Source organism: Nannospalax galili, unplaced genomic scaffold (genome assembly GCF_000622305.1).
Source record: "Nannospalax galili isolate Female #2095 unplaced genomic scaffold, S.galili_v1.0 scaffold34, whole genome shotgun sequence".
NCBI classification, from domain to species: domain Eukaryota; kingdom Metazoa; phylum Chordata; class Mammalia; order Rodentia; family Spalacidae; genus Nannospalax; species Nannospalax galili.
The window spans coordinates 6,081,539-6,092,237 of record NW_008338996.1 but is presented as its reverse complement, the minus strand read 5'-3'; the positions used below and the strand labels follow the sequence as shown (position 1 = coordinate 6,092,237).

The 10,699-nt window shown below is 44.6% G+C and overlaps 1 protein-coding gene across 6 annotated transcripts in view; it reads right to left on the bottom strand.

Annotated features, from left to right (window-relative positions):
* Astn2 (astrotactin 2) overlaps positions 1 to 10,699 on the bottom strand; it is a 1,043,712-nt gene that overhangs the window by 749,417 nt on the left and 283,596 nt on the right. For 4 of the 6 annotated variants that reach the window (XM_008833484.3, XM_029563721.1, XM_029563718.1 and 1 more), the window contains exon 4: positions 5,218 to 5,370. The exons of the other annotated variants lie outside the window; for them this stretch is intronic. In XM_008833484.3, coding sequence (XP_008831706.1) covers positions 5,218 to 5,370 — 153 coding nt within the window. The remainder of the gene's footprint in view (positions 1 to 5,217; positions 5,371 to 10,699) is intronic. 6 annotated transcript variants of the gene reach the window in all.

Below are 10,699 nucleotides of genomic sequence, written 5' to 3'. Positions count from 1 at the left end.
GGCATTGCACGACTCGGGGGCACCGACACACATGCAAGCAATACACTCACACACACAAAAATAATGAATAAAACATAAAAAATAATAAATAAATAAAATATTTTTAAAAGAACAACTCATGTCAAGATCTAGAGAAAACCCCATTGCAGGTAACAGAGTATGAGGAATATGTTCCAGGCTGGGGAGAGCTGTGGCCAGATTTAGTGTGTTTCGTTCTAGCTATCGTGATAGAGATGGATTTGTGGGACAAAGCTGGATGAAGAGGCTGCTGCAGGAATCTAAATGACGGATAAGGCCATACCAAGCAAGATAGAGGCTATGGACCTATGAACCTCTAGAGGCCAAGTGGACAGGGCCTTGGGGGCGGTGATTATCCTGACCATGCTTTTTAAAAATATTTTATTTATTATTATTTTTTATTGTATGTGTGTGCATGTATTGCCTGTATGTAGGTAAGTACACCCATGTCATGCAATGCCTGGGAGGAGAGAGGAGACTGTCAGATCCCCTGGAACTAGAGTTACAGACAGTTGTTAGCTGCCATGTGGGTCCTGGGATTCGAACCTGGGTCCTCTGTAACTGTTCCTAACCACTGAGCCATCTCTCCAGCCGCAATCCTAACCATTCTCTACAAGGGTTGACAATGTGCCCAGGGATGGGCTAAGCATCTCTCAGGGGCTATTTCACACCTATGTGGGAGGTTAGATATTAACATTACCTTACAGCAGAGGCTAAGCACAGCTCTTCCTCACTTGCTTAAGATCATCCAGTTGGTCTATGGCAGGAATAAGTGTCAAACACAAAGTCCTGCTGTCAGAAACCATCATCTAGACTACAGAAACCTCTTCTATTTGAAGAAACCAACCCTTGCTTTATTTGAATGCTGATGCCTCCTTTTTACCACTTGTGGGACACTGGGGAGTGGCTACTTAACAGCTGCCTCATAAAACCTTGTCACAAACATGAAGGCAGCAATTAAGTCCTCCACTAGCCTTCCTTGTCTGATGCAGGATGCAGTAGTTCAGCATCTACTAGGCCTCTCAGGAGAAAGCCAGAGCTACAAAAACACATTGGAGCTGCTTTTAACCATGTGTTCAATTCCATGACATTGGTTCTCAGATACCCATGCCATCTGCTGGAAACCACTGGGCACCACACACTGGGCGTGGGGCCTAATGAAGCAGAGAGAGGCCAGGTGCTTTCACTCTGAGCCAGACGGCCCACAGCCACCTCAGTGGCAGGGAGGAACGGCACAATGAAAGACTGACGAGTCAAACCATCGTATCCAGGCTTTCTGATGGCCAGTGCAGGGTAATGGAGCATTTCTAAAATTGTGTTTCTGAGGATGCTTCTGTTTGGCAAGATGTTAATAAATGTTTCAGGGGAAAAATAGAGTCTGCAGGCAAGATGGTATCACAGACAGTGAATTCAACAAGACAAAGCTTTGCTTTCTGTACTGCATGCTTCCCAGAGTCTTTAATAGACTAAAAGCAATTCAGGAATCTCTAAGCAGAGTGTGCATAATTTTGACCATGGAATTCTGCTCTCCAAAGAAATGTGATTGTGTGTATTTGTGTGGTATATGCATGTGTACATATTCTTGGGGATCTGCAGTCAGACACCCACAAGCGTGACATGTATGTAGAGGCCAGAGGTTAACACTGTCTTTGTCTCTTGCTGTCTCCCTTATTTTATGAGACCAAAGGAACTCAGTTGGCCAACAAATCACAGGGAACTTTCTGCTTCTGCTTGAAGAGCACTGGGAATACAGGCATGTGCCGTAATTCCCAGCTTTTTATAAAGGTGCAGGTTCTCACCTTTACCAACTGAGCTATCTCCCCAGTGCCCTGTTCTCCAAGAAAATCTTGATGGTTCATGGTGAACTGGTATGGAAGTACAGGACTCTTCCTCCTCTCCAGACACATCCATATCCAATAGTGGCACCAATATCACCAGCATAATGCTACTGAGCTGTTTTGGTAGTGCTTTAACAACATTACCGTGATGTGCCACTTGTCAGTAAGTCGATCTATGAAGAAAAGTATTCTCTGGAGATGAGTACGAGAAAGTTTTGGTTTCTTTAACATGGGTTCTTTTTACATAATTAGTTCCAAAGACATAAAACGGAATGTCTTTACAAGTGATTTCTCATGCTCACATATTCAACAAGCATTTATTAAGTACTTTCGATATATTAGGTCTATAAAATATGAAGCATCTATTTGAATGAGAAAGATAATAAGCAAACGAAAAATAGTTGTATACTATATCCTGTAAAAGATATTAAATAAAGGGGTGTGTAACATATGGTAGACGATTGAAAAAGAGTGAAAGTTCTGACCAGTCATCATGGAAGAAGCTTCTGACATTTAATATGAGAGAGGAACAGTGAGAAGAAACCAGTTGGGAAAGTAGTTCTGGGTAATGGAAGGTGCAGGAAGTGTTCAAGGGGAAGGAATGGCAAGCCTCCAGGCTCAGAAAAAGGAGGTGTTGGCTGTGTTCATGACACAAAGCAAGTTTAGCTACAACACAAAGGAATGCAGAGCCAGCCAGCGATGCTGCAGAAGATGGCAGAGGCCAGATCCTAACCACGCAAGGTCTGCACACCACATTCTACAATTCAGACTGTCTTCCAGGAGAATGAGAGCTACCCGAGGATCACAAGCAAATCTCATCTGGTTTATGTTTCTATATGGATTCCTCTAGCTGCTGTGTCCAGGCAGACTGACTCACAAGGAAGTGTACAGTTACAAATAGAAGACAAGAATGGTCTTGTCTCAAACAGAAGACATGACAATGGTCATGATGGTGACAAAGGCAGACAGAATGAATTTTCATACCTTGAGGGGAATTCAATAGATTAAAAAGGGAAGGTCGAATTTTCTGTTAAAACAAAACAGAGCAAGGGAATCCTATGTGCCACTTTTTTATAGTGATGAAATAAGAAAAACTGCCCATTCATCTTATTGTAGAGGCTTATAAAAATTGTGGATCAAAAGTGGATAGTTCTGAAGGGCTTAAGGACATAACAAATGCTAAGAAATTAAGTCAGATTGTGAATGAAGAAGGGAAAGGTTGTTGACTAGGAGCTAAGTGGGTTTGCGGGGTGTGAAAATGCAGGGAGGACGAGGAGGAACATTCTTGGTGAACTTTGAAGGAATAAAGATGTATTGGTAAGGCTGAGGGAAATTTTGTGTGACCCCAAATATGTTCCCCAGGATAAAACACAAGCTCACATATGTAGTCCTGAAGCACACTCCAGAAATACTCTCACTATTTAGTTACATCATTCCAGAGATCTTCTGGTGTAATGATCCCCATTTTAAGGACTGGAATCAGAAAAAGCAATGATTTTTCCAAAGTCATACAACTTGAAAGTGATTGTGCTGGGATTAGCCATTTCTGACTTTGGAGAAACAACTATTTACCACATGAGTCCCCAGTAGTAGCCCCATCATTTCCTCCTGGCTTGACATAGGATCTCAGTTAAACACACAGATCTTTTGGTTTTTTAAAATAAAAAACAATTTATGTACATGCTTGCATATATGTAAGTACGCTAGTGTCATGCAGTATGCATGGTGGTTAGAGACAGCATCAGATCCCCTGAAACTGGAGTTACAGATAGCTGTTAGCTGCTATGTGGATGTTGGTAACTAAATCTGGGTCTTCCGCATGAACAGCTATTACTCTTAACTGCCGAGCCTTCTCTTTAGACCACTCCACCCACCCCCCAACTTTTATCAAGATTCAGATTTCCACAGAATTAAGATCTGGACACATTCTCAGTCAATAACAAGCATTTGCCATGTTTTCAGTCACTGAGTTATGTCTAGGTCTAAACTTCATTCAAATAACACACCCCACTTTCAAAGAACTCTGTCCAGCTAAGAAGGAGGCAGACAGAAGCAAATTATCATACACACAGATAAAGCTAGTGCTTAACACATGTGTGAAGAAAGTCTTGGAGACTGCAGAGTGCACTGCAGCTGTCACCTTTAATGTCATCTTCACAGAAAAGTGTCATTCAAAGGCTTGAAAAGCACTCGGGATTTCTCTAGCACAGAACATGGTGGCTAAGACAGCAGGTTTGCAACTCCAATTGGTGAGTATTCTCTTGTCGCACCACGTCCTAATGTGTCCTCTGCATCATGTAGCCCCTTCTGTCTTGGTGAGATCATCTGTAAAATGGGAATTGTTACACTTGCTGCAAAGGTCCTGTTGAAAAGAAAATAAGACGTATATGCCACCTAGCCTGCTGCTTAGAATAAGATAGGTGTGACTAGATGAAGGAAGACAGCTTATGTGGCCAAACAGGGACTGTCACACAGAGAGTGCCATAGGAGACAGTGTACAGGTCAGAGCACACGGATTCACAAGAGTAGAGATCAGAACTCCATGTAACTTCTAATGTCCTGTTCATAAGCCTGTGTACAAAGAAGGGGGCACAGGAACATGGTTACAGGAGATGGAGGCATGAGAGGCACAAAGAAGAGCAATGAGGCCCAGAGTACTGAGTGGACTGGAAAGTAAATAATGAGATTCAGAAGTCAGACAATGACAGATGGGCTCTTCCCACATACAGAGTCACACAGGTGGTCAGGGGAGATGATGATAGTGTAAAAGAGCTGATGAGAACGAGGAGAAAGAAGGTCTGCTTTTACTGAACGCTGGGCATTGCCCTGGATACTGCAACACTGTGAAAGGCATGTGCCTTAGAAAAGCCTAGTGGCATGGCCCGGGGACACAGTTAGCAGCAGAATGGAAACAGAAATGCAGTTCTGTGTAATCAATGATGCCAGGGCTCCCAGTCACTGTATTCTCAAGGTGGTTCCCACCTGATGGTGTTGGTGGCGCTTGTTCCTGACTTCTGGTCACTGGTTCTCAAGCCTTCCACAAAAAAGCTCTGCCTAAGGCAGAATGCTGTCCCTAATGATAGCACCTGCAAGTCCTGCTGCCAGAAGCACTCTTGATGTTCCTTCCCATCTCCCCAAATACTTTAAAACTTGGTGGGTCATTCCCATCCTCAGATGAGGCAGCTGAATCAGACAGGTTAGCTCTACTCCCAGGAGCATACCCTGCTATCTCCAAGGGGATTTAATAGGGAGAGTGTGGCAAAGGTGTTAAGAGCAGGGGAGGGGAGGGAAAGATTTCGGGTAACTTTGGGGACTTAAAACAGTCTGCTTGTCTTCTGTCATGGGTATCAGGAGGTCCTACCTCGAGGCTTGTTCCTCCTCTTCCTCTTCCCTGCTGAGGTGCTGCGAGAGGCTGACTGCAGCTGACCGATCTCGATGGGCGTGTTAGAGCGGAAACTCTCCTTGAACTTCTGCATCAGGGACTCCACTGTCTCCTGTGTCGCCTCAGCTGCTGCTACAGGGTGGCAATGAGGCTGAGGTTAAGGCCTGGCCAACCCTCAGTCCATACAGGACTGGGACTGGTCACCTTGAGTTTCTGAAACTCCATCCCTGACCCACAGAATATATAGAATCACATGTCAAGTCATTGGCCTAAGGGCAGATATAAGATTGGCTTTATGTCTATGTCTATGTTATTCTAATGAAGGCATTAGAATAACCTCCTCCCATATACTGACAAAATTTAGGCACAATCCACGTTTAAAGAATTCCTAATTCAGTGCTGGGCATGGTGGTGCATGCTTTTGATCCCAGCTCCTGAAGGCAGAGGTAGGCAGATCTCTGTGAGTTCAAGGCCAGCCTGGTCTACATAGTGAGTTCCAGGCCTGCTGGGGCTACAGGGAGGAAAAAAGATCCCCCCACAAACAAAGGCGGGGGGTACATATATCTGAGCAATTCCAACACCAGGCAATACTTCTTAAATAGAATATAACAAGGGTTACCTCACCCATCTAGAAAGTCAAGGTGGCCTTCTTAGAAAAGGCAGTGTAAATGTGGATCTTAATGCTGAATGGCAAGTACCAAAGACAACAGATCAGAGTAGGGATGGAGAGGACAATTGAGAAGAGAGTGTCCTGCGCAGCAGGAGCAAAAAGTACAACGATCTGAAGGCAGAGGAGTGAGGTGCTCCAGCAACAGGACAGAGTTCAGTGTGGGTGTCATGGAGTCTGCCAAAGAGCAGGAAGAAAGGAAGTGGGAGGATAAGGACACCTTCTACACCATCTTCAATTTGATCTCATCTAAATGACAAAGCCTTATCATTGCACAGCTTTGAAGAAGAAATTTGACATATTCAAATCAAACCTCTTTCCTAACAACTACTAATGAAATTAAGGAGACTACACTTAGAAATAGAGAAAGAGGCAGGCACTGAGATTTCCGCAAAAGCCAGTCAGGAGCAATGGTACAGGAATCAGGACAGTGGCGATGAAGGTCAGATGTGTAACACTTAATTCCACACTCCAATTTTATTGAGGGAGAAACAAGGTTTCCAAACAAGTGATACATTTCTCTCTAGGCTAGCAAGCGGTAGGCAAATCTGCAAACTTTTCAATCTTTGGCTTGCTATCCCATTTGCAGTAACACCCTCCAATGATTTGTCAGTGGCCACATTTCCACAGTTTCAAAATTGAGACCTGTAGGAAAATCCCAGGGAATGGAGAAAAGTGAGATGAGAAACGCAGAGAGAAAAACAAAACGCAGAGAAGCAAAGACTCAGGGAGTCTTGAGAAGGAAGGATGAGATGACACAGGCAAGTGGAAGAAACCAGAAAGAGGAAAACAAAATGCTAAATCACCTCCGTGATTTGTTTCAAGAAATCCCAAAGACAGCCTTGACTTGGAAATCTTCAGACTGCGCCTCTGTCCATCTATGTCTCTGAGGATGGAGGATTTCTTCTCAAGTTGAACTACTTAACATCTGATGCCACTAGATTCCTTTTACCTTTGAAAATATTTCTCCAGATTAGGTAGACAAGACTCCTGAACGTCTCAACTCCCACTTCTTGTTTTCCTGGGGAAATGTATCAGCTTAGACAGAGGTAACTGCAGGGTAAGTCAAAAACTAGAGGGTGGATTTGGATATTGGGTTCTGTGGGGAGTCCCATCTTCAGGGACACAAAGGATATCTGATTGCCAGAGACAACTGAGAATGCAAATGAGCCATATGGTGGCATTATAGCTTCCCCACCCACTTCTCTACCTGTCTTCTCTCCAGTTACCTTAAGTCATGTATATTTGAAGGCAATTTAAGGAGATTCCAAATACAGGCTCCCTGCTCCAGTCTGTGATGGAGAGTCCTGTAGTCAAAGGCTAAAATATAATTCTAAGCAATGCCTAGTTGATCCCTTATACCCAAATAGAAGTGTGATTTGTCTAGAACCATAAGAGGAAAGGTAAACTGTGGTCCAATGGTCAGAATAAGGAATTGTCTGAAATCCTCAGAAGGAGGGTCTATTCCCATATGTCTGTCAATATTTGTTCAATCACTTCTCTATTGAGTCATCCCTTCATTCAAAGTGTGTTTAGAGCAGGCATGTTAGTAGACGGCTATCATCCCCACACTTAGGAAACTGAAACAAGAGGATTATCAGTTTAAGGCCAGCCTGGGTTATAGAATAGCACACTAGTATCAAAAATAAAAAGAAAGAGAAGAAAAAAGAAAGGAAGGAAGGAAAGAAAAATCTTTGGGGGGAAGTGAGATGGCTCGATAGGTAAGGGTTCTTGATGCCAAGTCAGTTTTATTCTCCTCTATGTGTGTATGTACAACCCACTGAACCCATTTAGTGTTGCTCTTATATATACATGGTTAGGTTTAACCACTTGGATACGGTAGCCCATTGGTGGGTTCATCCCTGGAAAACACTGGTTCTCTCTCTTTCAGTAGGCATTGCCTATAGCTCTTCATCTAGATGTGGGACTTGTGAAAGTTTTCCCATCCACACTGGAATGTCAGCTGGTGTTTACATTATGCAGATCTTGTTTAGTCTACAATATTGTAGAGATTTAATGGGTGTAGCTTCCCTGTCATGTCTAGAACACAGCATCTAGTAACAGGCATCCTGGTCCGTCTGGCTCTTTGTGTGTGTGTGTGTGTGTGTGTGTGTGTGTGTGTGTGTGTGTGTATACCAATAAAAATCACAGAATCTTTTGAAATTTGAAATGTAATAGGGGACTTGGGGAGAGAGATTTGGTAGAATCAATGTAAATACACTATCATTCATGAAATTCTAAAAAAAAATTTAATTAAAAAAAAAGCTGAACATGGCGGAACATGTCTATAAACCCCAGTGCTGAGGGCTGAGGTGGAATTAGTAGGATCTTGGGGGTTTTCTGAACACCAGTCTAACTCCAGATTCAGTTCTGTCTCAAAAGAATAAGGTAGAGAGTGATAGGGCTGGACACTTGATGTCCTCCTGTAGCCATGGGGGCACACATGAACATGGGTGCATGCATGGGCACACACGTGCTCCTATTCTCATGTGGGAGGATGAGGGAAGACAGGAATGAAAATGTAAAGATTACCCAGGAATATAGTGTGGAAGGGAAAAGTCCTGGTATAGTCTGGCATTAGTCAGTCAGCCATGGTGGAAATAAAGAAATAGGAACAGTAATAGAGAATACAGGTAGAAGTATTAAAGTAGTATCTATTCAGAAGTGGGCAAGGTTACGGATTATACTGTATGTAAAACACCCCCAAAGGTGACAGATTGTGAATATAGAATGGGAAAAGGGGGAACTGGGCATGGGTTCTGCTCTTCTAGCTTTGCACAGCTGAACAACTGATGCTCCTAAGATGAGAGACGAACTGCATTTGATAGGACTATGAATTTGGTTTCAGATATTAAAAAAAACAGGGGACCCTCAGAGCCATCTAAGTGGAGAGGGAGGGAAGTGGTCACACACTCCCAAGAGAGCTGTGCTCTACGCGTATTCCATACATCCATGGAAAATCAGCAGAGTGGGAGCACTCACGCCCGTTCAGAATGTCAGCTTCTGCACAATGTAGGCAACACAGTGCATACATGCTCATGACCTGTGTTGCCTGCTTTCTTTCCACAGCCATAGATTACTCCTTCTCTGTCAGATTTGATTCACCCCACTGAGACCTGGATGCAGGTACTTGAGGGATGCTTCACCTGGCTTCTGATCACATGACTCCTTGCTGAGCTTGGCCAATAGGATGCTCTGATAGGATCCAGGAATGGAGAACGTAGGAACAGTTCTTCGTTTTCCTCTTCCTGTGGATGTAGCATATCTCTGATAAAAGCCTGGGATTCTTGGATCCAATTCTCATGTGTGGGGACCTAAAAGCCCCACCTTGCAGAGTCCAAGAGAAAGTTACTGGGGGCCCGGCTTTGAAAGTCTGAATAATACGTCCGCACTGCTGAGGAGTGCATAAGTGAGTCCCTGCTTGACTAGACTCCCCATTGCACCTGAGTGTTCCCAGTATTGGGCCAGTGTGGGCTGGCGAATGGCGGGCTTACTCATCCCCAATCATTACTCCACAGGGGTCACTGGTTCAAACCCCCAGGAACTGGCACCCAGCGTGGCGCTCGAAGGAAGGTGAAAAGAAGAAAAGAAAGAAGAAAGAAAGAAGAAAAACGGATTGGGGCCAATCGGAGGAAGTTTGGGGTAAGCAAGACCCGAAAGATGGGTAACACAACTTTTAAGTTTGAGGACCCAGTGCTTAAAGCACTGAGAGATAAGCTTAAAAGCAAGGGATTGGATTTGTCAGATCCTGTAGCTCAAAAGGTTTGGGCTGAAGTGATTCATTTGGCTCCCTGGCTACTTGGGGCTAATGTTTTTACTGGGGATACATGGGAATCATGGGAAGGGTTTGAGGAAGAATGCAGAGATGCAACAGAAGTGAAACCAAAAGCGGCCAAAGTAACAAGCTGCACCTCCGGGGTGCCCTGGCCAGCTTCAGAGCCTCCTGGGCAGAAGGGCGGGGCGGAACAGAGCTCATGGGGTCAGCCAGCGGCAAAAGCCACCCACCCCACCCGCCTTGAACTAATGCATGCCGGGGCTTCTGCAAAAGCTGGGCAGGGACCATCCCCGGCCAGCGACTGGCAGCCAGGGCTGCTGGGCATATTTAAAAAAAAAAAAAAAAAAAACCACCTTTGGCAGTGTGCTGCAACTGGCTCTGGGACAGCTGAAAAGGCCCAGTTCAGGGAAGGTGGCTTGGGGAGGGGCCCTGCCCCTTCTGTTCCGTGGGTGGCCAGGGATCCACCCTGCCCCCAAGTTTTATAGCCCCACCGGCAGCAGCACTTGCCAAATCCCAGGCTGAGGGAGTCCTTAGTAAAGCCTACAATGTTTTCACTGACTGGGGCAGATGTGGAGAAACCAAAAAGCAGCTCAATTCCAAGAACTCATGGCCATTGTTTTCTGACAGTATTCAGACTTGTATGCTCCTTAAAGAGAGAGAAGCCCCTATCTTCTTACAGCATCTTAGGGGGCACCAAGGATTGCCTGGGCTTTTATCCCAAGGCAATGCAGAGACAGACAAGATGGCTTATTGTGTACAGGTACTGCCTCTGCAACAGCCAGGGGTAAACCCCAGGGGACTCAAGCCCAATTCCTGGTGGCAAAAGAATGTCACACACTATGCTCCATTTGGAAAGCTTAAGTATATTTTTGTGTCCATCGACACATTCTCACATGCCTGTTGGGCTACTGCTCATACAGGAGAGAAGTCTAAACATGCTCAGTCTCATTTTCTCCAGTGCTTTGCTATGTTGGGACTGCCCCAAAGAATTAAAACTGATAATGAACCCTGTTTTTTGA